The following is an 18,708-nucleotide window of genomic DNA, read 5'->3' on the forward strand; positions in this document are numbered from 1 at the left end:
CATGGCTGGCTCTGAGTAGTTTGGGTCAGCTGGCCTTCTCTCTGCTCCTCAAACTCACTGCGCACCAGCTCGAGTCACCCTGCCAGGGACACTGGAGCCTGTGCTTAATGCTGGGCACCGATAGCAGCAGTGTCTCTGAGTCAGGGCAGGTCCCTTGTGAGGTCTTCACAGGCTGTGTTCTGATCATCAGCTGCACTTCACAGAGAAGAAGACAGAGGCAGAAGAAGCTCACTCGCTGGCTTGGGTGGGGCACGAGACAGAGGCACTGACGGCAGAGGTACCTACAATTCTGTTAGCCACCGAGCAGAAAGCATGTGGGGGCCCTGGGCCTTCTTGGGACGTGTCAGAAAGGAGGCTGTGTTTGCCACTGAGGAAGGCCAAGGCCAGTGTGGCAGGCCCTGCTGACCAACGGTTAGTGACGAAATGAAGTTCACTGAAAACGGATTCATCAGATGCTAAAAACGTGTTCCAGTAACGTGGGTTTCCCTTGAAAGCCTGAATACTCTTTGACGTAATGTGCTTCAAAGTGTTACTCTAAAAGGATGGCACGGGGCACAGGACATTTCTAAAGCGTTCAGCAGTGAGTTCTTAAACTGGGTCTAGCGTTGACCGTGCAGCTGCTCCCCTGCGCCTCTGGGACCAGCTTCACAGGATCCTCTTGGCCCTCGAAGGGTCTCATCCTCCCCACCCCATCATAGGAGCTCACCTCCCACCACTTCTCTCCCGTGGTTCTTTTCTGTCTCCGATCGGGCACCTTCCAGGTAAAAGGGGCCTGCTTTTCTGAGTGCCTGAGGCACAGCCACGAATAGGAAGAAGTTCCTGCTCTCAAACACAATGACATTTGGAGAGGCCAAAACAACCATGGTGTGTGGAGGGCTGAGACTGAGAGGTGGGAATGAAGGCTGGGCCCAGCATGTTGCCCTTGGCATCCCGTGTTTTACACAGCATTGATGGAAGCTCATGGAGTGCCCTCAGGAACCTGAGTGGTATGCACAAGACTCTGTGAAATGCCATGGAGCCTGGTACAATATCCATGGGGTCCAAATGGGGCCCCCTGGGGCTCTTGTGCCTTCCTGCCAATCCCGTGTCCCTCTTTCCCTTTCGTGGAGAGCACTCCCTTGGTCAGAATCTTCACTTCTAGGGGACTTGGACCAGGACTCTAGCGCAGCATCTGCCTCCTAGGTCCTGTGAATGGAATGCTCTGGACAGCAGGAACTGGACCAGGCTTGCTTCCGACAGAGAGCGGCAGCTTACAAACACTTGTGGGAAGAATGACTTCTTGTATAGAGAGGACGGTGTCCAGAGTGGCAGGCAGACGATAGGACTGAGCCCAGAATCTGGGCTTCTGAGTCCTCGCCAGCCAAAAACGAGTCCCTTCTGCATTTCCTAAGAAAGATGTTAGGCCAGGAGTCCAGAGATTTCCTAAGTCCAAATTCCCCCAGCACAAAGCCCACCCATTCCATCCCAACCCTAACCTCAGGTTCTGGCTCCAGATTTCAGCCACCTCTGGCCTCGGGCAAGACTATTCCTTCTCTAGGTGACTGGTGGCCAGGCTTTTTCCAGGCTGGGTCCCAAGAGGGGCTGCAGAGCCCTCTCTGTAGATGGGAAGGAAGCCTGTAGGCCTCATGATTCATCCACTCACATACATGTAGAGGTGTACTGTACCCTCTCCTGGCCCTAGGAACCCAGGGAGACCAGTGAACAGCCCGGGTACTATAGGGTTAACATCCTCAGAGGCCATTGAGGATGAACCCCACTTAATGGTCAATTCTAGGACTCATATCCCACTTCCCTGGTAACTCAGAAAGGTAAACATCAGCTTTGCCACCTTTTAGGATTTAAATTACCATATGAAAAGGTGGACATATTTGGATTTTGTTGAGGTTCACTGAGGCAAAACTCTTATCTCCTGGTCAGAACAGAATCTAAATCCTACCTCTGGCCTAGCGTGGAGGCCTGGCAATCGAAGCTTCCCCAAACACTATATACTGTAGTTTTCTCCCCTAGGAGTCAATCCAGCTGGGCTTGTCAATCACCTGGGCAGGTATCCACCCAGCCCCACCCCAGGAAATCTAGTTCACCTGAAGACACCTAAGAGGAGGAAAGAACCAATTATCCCCTTAGTGAGATCATGTATATGTCCCTCCCAGAACCCCTCCCCGAGTGGGGGTTCCTCCTTACAGAGCTTCCACCCTGAAGCACCGTGGAGCCTGCCAACGTTTTAGGGTTATTCTGAAAAGCATAACTTACTTTCTCTTCTCTTGGATCTCTTTCTCTCAGACAATGACCAAAGCCTGCGAGTACTTTTCCTGACTCTCTAGACCTTCTCACTCATTCTGGGATGCTCTTCCCCAACCCCTTTCCCATCATGCACCTGCTTATCCACCATGTGACTGCTCCCTGCTGTCCTCCACTGAACAAGCGACCCTCATTTACACAGGGTACCTTTTGCTCCTTTTCCCTTCTCCTGGAAGCTTTGGGCATTTACACCTGGCCTACCCCGTTGTTATTCTCTGAAATGCCCACAAGCTAATCCTCAAATCCCCTCTGAGTCCATCTCTAGACTAAGAACTGGAGGGCAGGAACCCTGATCTTCCCGATAACACAGGGCAAGATGGCTGAATGGAGCTGCTAGAGAGGGAGGTCCTACTGCCTATCACACTTGCTCGGGGAAAAGAGGGAGGAACTTCATTTACTTGTCAGGATGAGAGAGGGGGACCAGCCATGACACTTCCCACCAACCCTGAAAACCTGGGCTTGATTTCCTGAACCAACATGATGGAAGGAAAGAACTGACCTTTCAAGTTGTCCTTTGACCTGCACACACACACAATGGAAAGCACATGCACCTTCCACACACACACTATAGTATATATGAAGAAATATAATTTTGAAGTGCTTTAAAAAGCAATCTGGAAAGGAAGCAGTTCATGCAAAGGTCTAAGGAACCAAAGGGAGGTGGGAAGTCTGGGGCAGATGGGCAGGAGAAGATGGAGAACTGAGTGGGAGCAGGAAGCAGGGGACGTGCAGGATAGGGTAGTGGGGACCAACTGTGAGTTTACATTCAGTGTGGCAGGAAGCTGGGCGACCATGTTGGGTTGGGGTGGACAGTGGATCGTGGTGGAATGGAGTGTCCTTAGAGGCCCTTTGTTGTTAAGGAATAAGTGAGAGGCTCTAGTGTGGCCCCTTCTGCTAAGGAAGCACCATGCTCAGTTCCCTCGAGGTCAGGGACCTCCACCACAGTAGACGGGATGAGAAGGGCAGACTACTCACCAGGCTGTTTGTCTGCTGACAGGCACTCTGGCCTCTGCCCTTGCCACCATCAGGCCGAGTGTGGAATGTCTGGGTTGATTGACGCAACATGAAGACGGCTTGGGCCTTAGGCTTAGCTAGATCCCATCTCAAATCACTGACCTTCGATGATCTTGGTCAAGTCCTAATCCTCTTGACAAACTTCCTCTAACACAGAGAAACGATGCCTCTTGGTTGGCCTGCCAGGGCATGGCTAGCGTCAACAGAGACTTCCAGGCACTACATTTGTATTTAGTAGGCACTCTGTCCCTTGTTGTGACCAAATGACAGCTATGGCAGTCTCACCTGTCTGAATGCAAATTCCAAGGTGATCCATTTCATCCCGGATAGGGCAGGAAAGGGAGTGGTCCTGTGACCATTCAGGCACGGCTGTTATACCTGCTCTCAAGTATACTGAGCACAGGGCCCAGAGCCCCAGCATAAATCAAAAAACTTAATGGCAAGGGTTCTTCCTACCTCCCACTCTTTCAATATGTCTGCAAGCTGGCCATTAGCAGTACCGTCTTAACTGATGGAGAGACAGAAGGTACATGAGTGCCCTGGCAATCAAGTGGCCTGAAATCTGACCTAAGCCAGGGGAGGGGATGCTGAGAAACTGCAAACTCGGAGAACACCAAAGGCAAGTGGTATGTAGTGACCAGGACCAACTGTGAAGTGTAGCCACAGGCAGGGCCTAGACCTCTGGTCAGTGCTGTAGGGGACGCTTGTGTGCAAAAATGAGGTCACAACACTTGGGCCCCAGCTGGCTTAGATCCTGGTGGAAGAATCCTAGCAGAGCTGCAGAGCTATGTGCCTTACCAGACCAAGCCAGGAGCTGAAGAGCTTTACCCTCCCCCCCCCCCACACACTCCTGCAGGCCCCGCTATAGGAAAGCAATGCTGGAATTCCCCCTAGACCACCACCTAGAGAACACATCGCTCCTTCTCTGCTAATCTGCAGGATGAGGAGCCCCTGGGTCTGCGCTGGGGCAGAGGGTTAGAGATCTGTCCATTCGTAGAAGAAAGCTGGACAAAGGAAGGAATTCCTCCTGCACAGGCTTTGGTCATGGAGATCCCAGGGTCTGAGCCCTGGGCACAATGACATCAATTTCCAGAAAACAAACCGACACAGGTCCTACCAAGAGCATTTGTCTGCACTCTGTTCTCAGCTCCAGCCTCACCCTGGCCTCAGGTGTCACTAGTTTGACTTGTGCTGGGGAAGGGCTTCTTTCAATCTACGGTCCTCCTCTCCCTCCTTGCAAAGGAAACATGATTGCCCATCTCAGGGCCAGGCAACCTCTATCCGAAGGAGCTCTGAGAGGGTTCAGGACATACCTGTAGGAATGGATGCTTCCTGTGTGAAAGGAAGGAGGACAGGGCAGTAGGAGCCAAAGAATGAGGCAGAGAGGCACTGTGTGGAGGGGGTGGGGAGTGTCCACGGAAAAGGCTGAAATCCTACCCTGGGGTGTGAGCAGAGGCCATACTGTCTCTTAGCAATGTTGCTGCCATGTCCTACTCTGTCCCTGAAGATGAGCTTCCGCCCTAGGGAGTGCTATGGTCCAGCCTGCAGGGGCCGGAGGATGTGTGAATGTTCAGCATGTGGCAGAGGCAGGCAGAGGACAATGAGACACACATCTCAACACAGTAGCACTCAAAGAGATCAAAATGCATTTAATGTGGTCTAGTCTCGTTGCCTACATCTTTAGATACTGCTATGTATTGAAAATAACATGAAAATTCTCCAGTTTCACCATTTAAAATAGATTTAACATTCTATGACCTCACACAGGGCAGACACCCATACAGGGGCCTCCCTGTGGTGTGTCCTTCTGCCCCCAGGCCCTCAGCTGGACAAGGACCAGGTGGCACAGCACCAGCATGGGCTCAGGGCAGCCGCTTCGTTCTGTGCAGCTCTCACACGCTGCACACAGCACCCACCCCACTGACATTCACATACACACACCCTGGGACCTTCACGCACTCACACATGTTCGCATGCACAGATGCACGCATGACCTCCATCAGGACCTGGTGCAGAAGCTTACCATCAGACTCCTCAGACTGCTGCACACTGTGTACAGTCTGCACAACCAGGGCAGGGCAGGGACTCACGTCGGACTGTGATTATGTCTGTGGCCAGCACCCAACCTGACCAGTTCAGGTTAGTGAGCACCAAACCCACCTTACCCCTATAAAAAACAAGCACACACATACCTGTGGGTAGACACACACAGGCTACCTGCACATCAACACCTGTGTATACCATATATCAGGATACCAAGACACACACACCCAGGGAGGCAATCACATGCGTACATCTGTACACACAGGCACACACACCCCAGCTTCCTTCCTCACGCACTCCCCAGGGGCCAAGCTTTCCTGCTTGGCACAGGCACACGCTCCCCTCTCAGTGGCCTCCCCCATTAGGTGCACTAAAAAGAGGGGCTAGTTTGGTCTTTAGCACAAGCAATAAATAAATACGGGGAACGAGAGAAAAAAAAAGAGGGCAGGAGAATTCGAAAATACAGCATCTGCCTGCCTTTGGCAGAGATGAAAGGCAGCTTGAGCTGCTCTCCAGCAGGGCCCAGGGACTGGACAATTCTGGCAGACCTGGGCCTGGGAGGAGGATGGGCCAGAGTGCTGAATGTTTCAGGCCACTGAGATGAGCTGGGAGCAGGCCTTGAAGGACCAGGAGCCCCTAGACCTTGCTCTGGTTGCAGGCCCACCTACTCAGAAAGAGTAACAGGTGCTTAGGTTCCCACAGTGGTACCCAGGGCCAGGATCGCCCCTTCTTCCCTCCCGCAGCCTGACAACTGCACAGAGGTGGGTGAGGGCCAAGCACTCCCACACTGAATGCACCCTCAGGCCCCAGGGCCAAGGCTGGAAAACTCAGTGAGATGTGAGGGAAGAGGCCAGGCCAAGAACACAAAGGAGCTGAGGCCTCTGCAGCAGGTCCTAGGCAGTCTCTCCTAGGCTAGAAAATAGCATGAACTCTTAAGCTAGATGCCTGGGAGCAAGCCCACCTCAGGTCTCCCTAACTGGGTATGATGGGAAGACTTTATGGTTTGGGACCTCGGGGAGGGAAAGCTCCATCACAGGCCCCTAAAGGCTACACAGAAATTGTTTTATGACATTTCTCTGGTCATCTCTATGGTGACAGGGGAGGGGTGGGGACTGGGGGGTGCTCCTCTCCTTTCCTAGACTCTGCCTTCCAGCAGCAGATGACTGCCCGGGGCCAGCTGGGATACCTCATCGCGTCCCAGGAGTGTGGGAGATAAACAGGTAGGGACGTGGTGGCTGTGAGACAGGTGGGATGCAGCCTGCACCCTCGGGGCTGAGGACTTGCGAGGGTGTCAGGAGCGGAGTTAGGGGCAGCAGGGAAGGATTGGACAAGTCTGATAAAACCAAAAATGACCGAAACCAGACAACCAGAGTGTCTAAGGCACAACTCAAACTGTGAGTCCTACGGGGGTGGGGCTGACCCACTTCCTGGGAACATGGGAACCAGACCCCATGCTAATTTCCTGAGTGTCCTTTTCTAAGAAGCACCCACTCTGGTGTTTCCTATCAGCCCTCACTGCAAGGGATGGAGACCTCGGGCAGACAGGGAGTGAGGAACAGGGGCACGGAAGGGGGCCTCCCCTGGGTCCTACACCCAGCCCTGATCCAGCTGAGGCACGAAGGCAAACACAAAGGATCAAGCCAGATTCATCCTAGTGGGCCCCCACCCCCAGAGACATCCAGACACTTTATTAGGATCATTAACATGGTCACAAGTCTGATTAACCCTTAAGCAGGACACGTGAGGGAGACACCAGACCTCCGAGAACCTTCAGGTCTCTCCATCCAGCTGCTTGCCTGGCAGCTCGGAGTAGAATTCTAACTGTCCCCACACCATGGATTTTAAAAAATTCAACCACATGTTAGTGTTTTCTTGTGTTTTGTGGTTTTTTGTTTTGTTTTTTGTTTTTGTAAACAGTCTTATCCAAGTTAAAAACCAATGAAGTGTGCACACACGGCTTTCTCCCATCAGGACTGGGACCTCTCCTGAGCTGCTTCTGAGGCCTCCAGAAGAGTCCTCCAACTCCTGCCCATAAATATACATCTGAGGCCACGGGCCGTTCATTCTCGTCACCCACTCTCTCACCAACTTCCCCAGGCTATTGCGAAAAAACATGGAAAGACTAAGATGCTACTGAGTTTGTGGCCCGAGGCATTTGGCTTGCTCTGCTCCAGCCCAGGTCCCCAAGGAACATGGGACCTATCGTGGTCAGGGCGGTGCCGCACCCATGTCAAGGGCACTCAAATCTCTGACTCCCGTCTGTAGGACCGCTGCTCAAGGGCACCACTGCCGGCCTGCAGTCGGTCAAAGTCATGCTCCGGCTGAGGGCTGCGGCCATCCCGGTCTGTGGCCACCTCATCCTCCTCGTCTCTGCTCAGGAAGGCCAGCTCGTTCTCATAGCAGAAGGAGTTGGCACTGGGCAAGAGGAACTTGTTCTCCACTAGGTCCTTGGCGCTGCAGCGGGGAGTAGAGGGCACCTCATAGGTCTTGTGGAAGTGTGAGTAGTCAATCTTGTACTGGTTCTTCTCCTCAAAGAGCACGGGCTCAAAGCGGTGGCCCCACAGGATCTCATTAGCCAGGTAGGAGCTGCGAGCCTGCGTGGTCATGGCTGTAGCCTCTACCATGCCTTCTAGGATGACAACAATCTCAAAGTCGTCCGTCTCGAGGTCCTGGCGGCTAATGCCGAACAGCGGGCTGGCCTCATCAATCTCATGCAAGATGGTGATGGGTGATACCAGGAAGATACGGTCCAGGCCCTTATCAAAACCCACGTCAATGTCAATCTGGTCTAGTGGGATGTACTCACCCTCCTCCGTGACCCTGGGCTTGATGAGCTGAGCCCTCACGTGGGCCTCGACGATGTGGCTCTTGCGAAGGTTGCCCACGCGCCACATCAGGCAGAGCTTGCCGTCACGCAGTGCCACGACAGCGTTGTGGCTGAAAAGCAGAGTCTGCGCTCGCTTCTTGGGCCGTGCCATCTTGGCCATGATGGCACCAATCATGAAGGAGTCAATGATGCAGCCCACAATGGACTGTGCCACCACCATGAAGACAGCCACCGGGCACTCCTCAGTCACACAGCGGAGCCCGTAGCCAATGGTGGTCTGTGTCTCGATGGAGAAGAGAAAGGCCGCCATGAAGCCGTGGACCTGCAGCACACAGGGTGTACGGCCACGGCCCTCGGCTGGCTCCAGGTCTCCATGGGCGACAGCAATGACCCAGAAGATGATGCCGAACAGCAACCAGGAGGCAAGGAAGGCCAGGGAGAAGATGAGAAGCATGTAGCGCCAGCGGATATCCACGCATGTGGTAAACATGTCAGCCAGGTAGCGCTGTGACTTCTCATCCATGTTGGCGAATTCAATGTTGCACTGGCCGTTCTTCTTGACAAAGCGGTTGCGGCACCGGCGCCGTGTGTGCACCTTGCCGTTGCCGAAACCGTTGGCGCCGGACATGGTAACCAGGTGCAGTCCGTCCTCCTCTGATGAGACGATGCTGTAGGGATTGGCCCGGCTGGCTGCGGTCATCCCGGGGTCTGGTGGACCCTGGCCTGCCCCCAGGCTGACTCCAGGCAGGGGCACTTCTGCAAAAGAGAGGACAGTGGGTCTGTCTGGGCAGGTAGCCAGGGCCCATGACGGTAGCTGGCAGACATAGCCCCCATTTAGTCACCACAGATCCCGTCTTCCCTCCCACTCGAAGCCTGCTCCTCAATCCACCTTCTCAGCTTGGAAAACAGGCTCCCCTGGCTCCCAGCAGTGCAGCTCCAGCCAGAAATCTTGGCTTCCTCTCTTCTTACTCCTATCCCAAGGGCTCTGCTTTCAAACATATTTATATTTCTCCCACCCTCATAGCCTAAGTCCTGGTCACCTCCAGCCTGGACCAAGGCAGGGCCACCTCACCAGCCTCACTCCGTCTGCCTTTACTCCCTGTCCCTGAAAGGGACCAAGCTAGATCCCACCCTTCCTCTTCTCACAGCCAATGGGCCCTGGGAGCTGCAAGGCCTGTAAGGTAGTCCATAGCTTTGTTGCCTAATTGAACACATATGCATATCCACCCCACACTACCCACATATTCATACACACACATGTGCACACGTGTGTATGCATGCTATTCCCCCACCTGCTCCCCCTCCCACAGACAAACACGCTTTCAGATCAGTGCTGCTATACATCAGACTGTGCTCCCATGTTGCCATGGCAGGCCTCCCCATGCCCCAGAAGAAATGCACACATGGTTCTTACCCATACACCGCACACCCCACCCAGCATAGATCCTCATGTAGAATAGCAATAGCAATGATCATAAAAGCTGTGACATTGGCCTGTCTTTCCCTCACACACACTGGTCATTTATGTCCCTCACTGTCTTACCCTAGGTCTAGAACAGGTCTGCCAAGGCCCAGGCCTCATCATGTCTGACATTTTATGTTCACTTTGCCCGTCTACATGAAGTCCACGGCATCCACTAAGCACCCATAGGCTACACCCATGACTTTTCAATCATGGGGTCAAATGGGACAAGGGGCAGCCCTAGAGTAGACACCCAGATTGGGTCTCTTAAGGTTTCCCTAACTTTAGAACAGGCAACTCCCCCACCTCTGCTGAGAACTACAGGTCCACAGACCTCACAAGTGTCACCTGCTCTCATTGCCACTTTTGGTCTCCTGTAGGGAGCACTGTATCTCCAGGCCAGCCTAGCACACACTCTTCTCAGAGAAGGCCTGAAGAAAGGGACCATGGCCAGCAGAACAAACCCAGGCTTTGCACATCTCCAGTGAGACATAAGGACCAGCGGCTAAGCCAGGGGTCAGAGCACTGCGTGCCCCTGGAGACGCTAGCCTGTCTCAGCTGGGCTGAGCAGAAAATGGGTGTCCTCTGGTGTCGCAGGACATTGATGAGATGGACAAGACCCCAACAAAGCCTTGGAGCCCTCAATCACCTGATGTCACTAGGAAGACAAAGAGATCCTAGAAGGAGATCCCATGGTAGCTGGGCACCTAGGGCAGGCTAGACGCTATCAGAGCTTCCTGCCCTTGGACTCTTGAGGGTAGTAGATCTGCCCAGTTTTTCAGACCAGGGGACTCAGAACAGGAAGACACTCCCCCAGTGTGCCTGTAGGCACAGATAACAATGCTGGAATTCAGCCCTATCTGGACAGCACAGCCCTGGCCACATCTACATCAGAGGCTCGGAGGGACACAGCCTGCAGACTCTGCCAGCGACAGAGTGGTATGGGTGGAGACCGTTAGACCAGCCAGATCGGGAAGCACTCCCCGAGTCTATGCCGTAAGCCACAGTGCTGCTGAGTCCCTGAAACCTAGCAGACACAGACAGTGTCATGAAGCCTGAGAACCACAGAAAGTCTACTAGGCATGGGGAGAAACACATCCAAGACTCTCGAGTCTTCCTCTAACAGTCATAGGGGGTTCAAAGAGGGAAAGGAACTTCCAACCAAGATATATGGGCCTCAAGCAGGAGAGCTGAGATCCAAACCTCATGTCTAACACAGCTTCCTACCACGTGACCTTAGGCTCTACAGGGTCATTGGTCCTCATTCTGTCATCTTCCCCTATGGCTGCATCAGTTGACCACCTCACCATGGGTCTGTGTAGCTGAGGCTTGGGGCTGTAATGGTGGATGCTGTTTCTGTCTGGGCCAGGAGGCAGAGGGCTGGCGGGGCTGAGGACCCCGGGGACCATTCTGGGAAGACATCTCAGCCCCAGATTTCTGAGCCTTCCAGGGTAAGGTGGTCAAGGTTGGGGTACTCAGACGCCGGGGGGAGGCTGCCAGATCCCAGGAGCTAGGCTTGTGTGACCTAGAGGCCTTGAGGGATGTCCAGCGGGTCATGGCGGCTCTGGCTCCCACTATGAGCAGCAGCTGACCTGCAGGGAACAGAATCACAGGCATCAAAGACTGGGGAGCCCCATCCAGAAGCCTGCTCCAGGAAGGCAGCCTTCCATCTGGCCAGCCCCATGGAGCTGAGAGTGTGGCAGCCACTTCTGGAACCATCTAGGCAGCATCACAGACCTGGAAACTCCCACTTCTGCTGATATTCCGCCCAAACCACAGAGAAAACCAACGTCATCAAGTTTATGCCTGTTCTGTACCTTGAGCCAGAAACTGATGATGAGCAAAGTCCCTTGTCCCCAAACACCCAGAGAATGTACACAAGCAACAGAAACAGACAGAGCCCTAGGATGTAGAAGCCCATCACGTGGGGGATGGTGAGGACAGACCCAAAAAGAGGACCCAGAAGCAGGAATTAGTGCCACAGAAGGCCAAAGGTCAAAAGGAAACCCCCACACCAAGACTTGGACAACAAGAATATACTAAAGATCTCTAAGAAACACGGGGCAGAGCCTCCACAGGGGTCATGCAAGCTGGCAGGCTCTTGCTCAATGGGCATGTCATGAAACTAGGAAAGAAAATCAATGAGATTTGTTTCACTTGAAGAGGTCAAAGCAAGAAAAGAGTCCAGCACCCCACTTCAGAAGTGGGGAAACTGAAGCTAAAGGAGAAAACAATGTTCAAGTCAACACTGAGGACCACGTTAGCAAGGCCTAAGCTGGCCAAGGGCGTTCTGAACACTGCCAGGAGGGAAGGAGGAGGCTCAGTGGAATACAGTACCTGAACCAGACAAGTAGGGTCGAAACTGGACAGCACTCAAAATGAGACCAGGCACAGTGGGTTGGAGAGGCCACAGAACCCACAGGAAGAAATGACCTGTCCTGGACCAGCTTCTTGCCCTGGCATCTGCAGGCGCAGCCTCTCGGCATCCAGTAAGCTTGGAGCACTGGCCAGGGCCAGGACTGGAGCTCTGAGTGAAAAGAGCTGCCACCTAGCCTAGGGTGGGGCCTGGGAGTCACTGGGAGGTACCTCCGGATGGAGCAGGCCATCCCATGTCAGTCTCCAAGGCTCTGGACACCTCAGGTTTCGCTAACATCCGGGAGGAACTAGGACAAGGCTTGGGCCCATAGTCCCAGATGTAGCCTACATAGTGACTGCAAAGAAACCGGCCCTGGAAAAGGAGCATTGGGTGAGGTCTCTCCCTTAGGCTCCTCCAGAATGGGGAGCAAAGGTGTCAAAAGTTGTCAGCTGTTGCTCCCTTCCAGACACTCTCCTGAAACTCTGACATGCTCGCCCAGGTAATCCCTGTAATGACCGTGACGGCTAATCCCTTTTCCAGGGAGGAAACTAAAGCTCAGAGAGACTGAGTCACTTGTCAAGGGACACACAGTCTCCAAGGAGAGGAGTTTCTGTCCTGGAGAGCTGAGATGAAAACATCCACCACTCCGGCCTCCAAGAGCAGGCTGGGGGGCATCACTTTCCACCACCAGTTCTCCAGACCCCATTTCTTACCCATCTGGTAATAAAGCACGCACTGTGAACCGTCCCCAAGTTGGCAGTCAATAGCAGACTTTTAAGGGACAGGGGACTCTTGGAGCTCCCGCATCAGAAGACTCCTTGGAGGTCATCTGTGCAGGGAAGGCAAGCGTGTGACCCGCCTGAGCCTGTTCCTTTCACCTGTGCCTGTAGCAGACTTCAATCATCAACCACAGAGCTTTGTCCCCACTGTAGCCAGCAGCCGCTAATGCAGTCACTACCCAGAAGTCTTAGCATGAGAGGTTCCACGAGGGCTTCCTGCCTCAGCCATAAAGGAAATGGGAGACCAGGCAGGCATAAGGCACAAAGTGCTCCCTTATGCCAAGCCCTGCCCAGAGAACAAACCTGTGGCAAAGGGATCGCCCGGCCAGAGTTAGGGGCACAAGACCAGAAAGGAAGGAAGCTGGTCTCATTGCTGAGAGTTAAATTAAGTAAGGCTGTTCAGGGGATGGAAAGCTGAGAGGGCTGACATTTCTTTCTCTAAATCTGGGACGATGATTCCCAGGCCATTCTTCCAAGCCAGACTCCCTGGTCAAATCCTCAGACAACCTTTGCCCTCATCCCCGGCAAATGTTCAGGGTCGGTGCACACGCTGGACTCCTGCTCCAAGCTTATGCTAGGTTGAAGGGAAACAATGGCTACTCCATGTTGGGGTGGGTAGGTCAGTGCTGGCCCCGATCCCCACCCGAGGCCTCACCGCTTCACAGTCCCTGCCCTGATTCTAGCAGCCACATCAACATTTCTGCCTGAAAGCTCTCTGGCCATTAAAGCACACTCTGTCCATGTGCAGGGCAGGCTGGGAACCAAATCCACAGGGAGCTCCACTCCCTGCCCCTGGCATGAGATGGGTCTGAAGTCTATGTTCCACGTGTCGCCTTGGCTGGGTCCTCAGCTAGGATCCCCCAACTGGTTAGATTCCTAGATTGTTCTAGCTCCAATCACCTGGCCCCTCCCCAACAGTAACCCCATCACTAACATGTCCTTACCACTGCTTCTCTGTTCCTCCTCTGCCTTGTCTCTCTGCTCACTTCCCTTTGGGATTTCCTCAGCTTGTCTCCCACGAAGCTCCCTATACTGATAGCTTTGTCCCTTGGACTCTGTTCATGGGGCCTCTAGTGTCTCACGTCGGCAAAGCCTCCTTGAGTTCCAATATCCCTTTCTCCAGGATGATCGCACAGTAGACAGTACAACCCCTCTTCTCCAAGATGTCCTCCGTCCTCTCTCCTCTCCCACCCACTCTATAAAGTCCTCTAGTTCTCTCTCTCTCTCTCTCTCTCTCTCTCTCTCTCTCTCTCTCTCTCTCTCTCTCTCTTTGTTTTTCAAAACAGGGTTTCTCTGTGTAATAGCCCTAGCCATCCTGGAACTTGCTTTGTAAATCAGACTGGCCTCAAACTCAGAGAACTCCTGCCTCTGCCTCCTGAGTGCTGGGATTAAAGACATGCACCACCATGCCCAGAGACCTCTGGATTCTCTTGTCCTAGTTTCTACCCATCATGGCCAGAAGCTACTTCTACATTGTTCGAAAGCAGTTTTTGTCCTAGCCCCACCTCAGATCAGCCTTGGAGGCCCAGGGGGCTGGTGCAGGCCTTGACACAGGAACGGAGAAGCGTTTGCAAGAGCAAAGTCTGGCGGGACGGGCAAGGAGGTGGCAGTGCTGTGATTGAGAAGACAGATGCAAGCAGAGGCGGGTGGTCAAGTGGATGGATGGCTAGACTGAACTGACAGATGTGTGGGTGTCTGGACAGGAGTGACCAGATAATGGGTGGCTTGGTGGGCGGGTGGATGGTAGAGCAGATGAATGGGTGAAGGAAATGAGTAATGAATGGATGGGATGGGCAACTAACAAATTAGGGCAGATGACTGATAGATGGGTGCTTTGGTGGTCAGATGAATGAACGGATGGGTGTGTGGATGGGGCGAGGTGGGGAAAGTCGGCGGGGTGCGGAGCAGGAATCAGGTGAGAGTGGGAGGTAGGGGTGAGAGGATGCGTGCCTGATAGACGGGGTGTCAGGAGATACTGGAGGGATAGCGACAGCCAACTAAGTGGGTGGAAGAGACCCATGAGGGTGAGTGGAGGCACCAGTGAGCATCCGTTGCTGGATGATGAGCTACACAAGTACACATCAGGACCTCACCCCCACCAGCTTGGAGTTGTCTCCAAGTCCAACGCCAAGTGGCAGCCACTGTCTTTAGAAATACCCAAGCAGCTGCTGCCATCACTCAATGCCAGTGGAGAGGGGTGGGGCCTCCAGTTATTGGACCCGCGCAGAATAAGACAGTCACCACTGATGACGGCAAGTGTCGTGATGCTCTCCAGGCACAGGGTAGGCACCTCACACACATCGTCTTGCAGAATCCTCATGGGGCCACAGGTCTGGAATGACTACCCTTCCCTCTTCAGAGAAGCAGCAATGTCTCCAGGGTCATGAAGAAGCTTGGGGTGCTATGCCTGTGTTCAAGTTACTCCTGCCAGGCTTCCCCAGTGCCACCCCCAGATGGCGGATATGTGATAGGCAGTATTCCCATGGATGGTGTTCAGGTGAGCAGGAGGAGGACAGGGGGCACTAGCATTTCAAAGGTGCATACAGGAGCGTGCCAGCTTGCACAGACACCCGACAGGGTACAGAATCAGTTTTCCATCTGGCAAAGGGATTTGGAGAGAGGATGATGGGAAGGGCTCTCTGAAAGCCAGGACCTTGAGATGTTGTCACCTTCCCCACCTCCCAGGCAGAGTTCATGGGGACGCCCAAGTCAGCTCTGTCACACTGGCTTTTCTGGTTGGGATTAAAGAAATGGTCAGTGAGTCACCCCCACATTCTAAACCTCTGGGGCAAGCGACAATGGCAGGTTTGGAGATGCAGAGTTATATTCAAAGCGGGGCTCTTCCTCTTACAAGTTGTGTGGCCCTCGGGGAGTTACTTCCCCTTTCTGTAAGCCTCTTCATCCCTCATTGTCATCTTTAATGCCACCTGCGCCCATGTTTGCCCCTCAGCCCTTTTACCCTAAGAAACCAGGAATCAGGAGGCAGGGCCAAATGTCACACAACTGGGAATGCCCATGGCAGGGACATCCTGCCTGTGAATTGTAGATGAGTCCAGACTGGGCTTGGACCTATGTGCACTACTCATTACAACCCAGACTTGAAGGATGGCTCCTCCCACTGGGCACAGCAGGAACCTGAGACTAAGAGGTCAGTCACCCAGGTCAGAACTCTGTGCAGAGAAGCTACAGAAGGTTCCGGAGAAGAGTGAGGGCTGAGAGCTGCGAATAATTTGTTCATCCCACTTCCTGTTGGCCACCTGGCTATGGCCAGGCTCTCTCAATCTGACTCTTCACCGGGGCTTCCCCCAGACCCACAGCTCCAGTCCAAAAACTCGAACAATTGTTCCTCTTTATATAAGGAAACTGGGGCTTATTACAGAGAAGTGACTCACCAAGGTCACAGAGCCTGAGTGGTGGCCTCGGATTAATAGATATATGGTCCAGGGCCCCTGCCTTACCCTACTACAGCAGCTACAACAGCTTACCAATAAGCAGTCACCATCCCCGATGAGAAGGCTGAGCGTACAGGACAAAGCCTCTCTTGATCTGAGGGTTGGGCCCCAAACAGTCGTCAGCCATGAGGGAAAGGCTCAGCTGGCCCAGGCCTCTTCTCATGCTAAGACTGGAAGGCAAAGTTCTGGAGGGGGAAGGCACTTCCTGAGGCTCAGGTGACAGGCCAGGCTCTAGCCAATATCCCCATGAAACTGAGCATGGCGCCAGGAAGTGAGAGCCAGCCACAGCGTAGGGGATGGGGCCTGGCCCAGCAAAGAGCAGAAGATAGCATGTCAGCAACGATGCCAATTTCCAGAGGGCCCCTTCCCTGGCTTCCGACTCCACACACCTCAGCAGGTGCCGCGGGATGAACAGAATCCTAGCTCTCCTGGCATGCAGCGGCAGCCACACGGCAAATCAAGGTCCTTGGCAGTGTTCAAGAGTGTTGGTTCAGGATGTGACACCCCACCCGGACAGCTGAGGACAGAAAAGAGGCTCCATGTGCGTGTCTGGACACTTTTTGGGAGACATCCAGCATCTCCTCAGGATAAACTCAGTCCCCTTGCTCCCCGTTACCAGGGCATCTGAGTCTCAGATAGTGTTCGGCCAGATGTGACTGAGGGAGTTGGGGATGAGTGAGACACACTAACCCCAGTGGCATGCTGTCCTAGATGGCCAGGAGGAGTGGACAGCACCCTGGGAATCTGAAGTTGAGGCCAGGACTAGAGGTTGTGGCCCCATCAGGGTAGACAACGGGCACCAGATGCCAGAGAATGTTTCTGATATTTTTATCTTGAGAACATCGTTTGGGAGTTGGGGGACAGAGTGTCCTTGGCTCCAGGCCCCTGGGAGTAGCAATGGACAGGGACCTCTGAGTATCCTCTGCCAGGACAGCAACGGTTGCAAGGCCCCATCCTGGAGTAAGGAGCACCTGGTCAGTATTTGGGTTTCATGGGTCTCTGGGTTCTGTTCCAGTTTGCTGTGTGTGCAGGGAGGCAGATCTCTGCTCCTCTCTCACGTTCCTGCTACTTTTCCACATTTTCTGGGCCTGTTCAGTACCAGTTCAGAACTGAGAACTTTAAGAAGACAGAGTGGATCTCTGACTTCATTGGATGCTTTACCAGCAAGGGATGAAGCAAGGCAGCTAGATTAGAGACACACCAGAGCTCTGGGAGCCTAGGAAGTCTCTGGCCTATGGTGGAGAACTCAGGAGCTTCCAGAGGAGTCTCATTAGGCCTAGGAGAATCACACCGTCACAGGGACCATCCATCCTGAGATGGCCAAACAACAGCAGGGGTAGGAGGGAGCCAGAGATGTGTGGAAGTCTCAGAGTCTCCAAGATCTGGAAGCAGAATCCAGCTCTGCTTCTCTCACACTGGGCCTTGGCAAGCTCTTCCACCTCTGAACTTTCCTGAGCCTGCCAGTAAACCCAGAGGCCTTCCGACCCAGCAGTCCAACAGCCTACAGAACCTGGGGCTGAGAAAGTCTGAAGGAGCACACTGTTGTTAACCTAATTACAGGGAAGGTGAAGCTGTATTGAGATTTCCAAAGGAAACAGGCCCTGGTCCAGGGTGAAACAGATGAAAGAAATAGAGGCCAGAGAAGCCTGCATGTCATACTGACAAGCTTGGACTTGATCCCAAGAGTTGCACAGATCTCGAGAGCCATGATAGAACCTAAAAATCTTAAGTTTCAGCAATATGAACTGGATTTCTGCCCCTTCCAGTGTAGCCCTGGGCAAGTTGCATCATTTCTCTGAACTCGGTTTTCGTACCTCCGGTACAGGACTAATAATAGCGCCTGCCTCATGGGGCTGGGATGGGCTCTCAGTGAGTCAGCCCATGGGGATTGCCCACAGGAAAACCTCCTGCCCAATCACTCTGCCCATCACAGCCCAGGAAGCTCACGGGGCCCTGTAGGGCATGGACCAACCCCTGTCACAGGAAGGAGGATCAGATAACCGGATGGGTATGAACCCCAAGAGAGGGGCCCGGGGGACAAAGGCCTGCCAATGTCTAGTTTCCTTGGTGTCTCTTTTCAAACTTCAACTAATCTTAAGTCTCAGACATTTCCTGAGCACCTTGTAGGAGCTTGCACAGAGGAGCAAGAATTTAAGAAAAAGAAGAAGCAGCCAGACAGAACAAGGAGAAGCCTGGAGAACTTGCCAACATAAAAATGTGTATCAGAACCGGAGAGATGGCTCAGCGGTTAAGATCTGTTGTTAATGCAGAGGATTCAAGTTCAAGTCCCATCACCCACGTTGGGTGCTTCACAACTGCCTGTATATCCAGCGCCATGGGAGCCAACACCCTTTTCTGACTTATTTTTTGGGCACCAGTACACAGGTCACACACACATACACACACATTCATACACAAATAAAAAGTCTTCAAAAACTTTTATGGTGTTGCTTATCAAACCTATCACAGTAAGACAA

General features: G+C 53.4%; 1 protein-coding gene across 2 annotated transcripts in view; it reads right to left on the minus strand.

The window, feature by feature from the left end:
* Positions 1-4,941: 4,941 nt before the first annotated feature.
* The window catches only part of Kcnj12 (potassium inwardly rectifying channel subfamily J member 12), a 49,698-nt gene continuing 35,931 nt past the window's right edge, over positions 4,942-18,708 (minus strand). Inside the window, exons 1-2 of one of the 2 annotated variants that reach the window (XM_048448142.3) lie at positions 10,952-11,204; positions 4,942-8,938 (exon numbers count right to left, since the gene is read on the minus strand). In XM_048448142.3, the coding sequence (XP_048304099.3) occupies positions 7,596-8,938; positions 10,952-11,201 (1,593 nt within the window). In that variant the 5' untranslated portion in view covers positions 11,202-11,204 and the 3' untranslated portion in view covers positions 4,942-7,595. Of the gene's footprint in view, positions 8,939-10,951; positions 11,205-18,708 lie in introns of those variants that run through there. The other variant, XM_048448141.3, reaches the window with a different exon arrangement.

Source organism: Myodes glareolus, chromosome 9, assembly GCF_982192425.1.
Source record: "Myodes glareolus chromosome 9, mMyoGla1.1, whole genome shotgun sequence".
Taxonomy (NCBI): Eukaryota; Metazoa; Chordata; class Mammalia; order Rodentia; family Cricetidae; genus Myodes; species Myodes glareolus.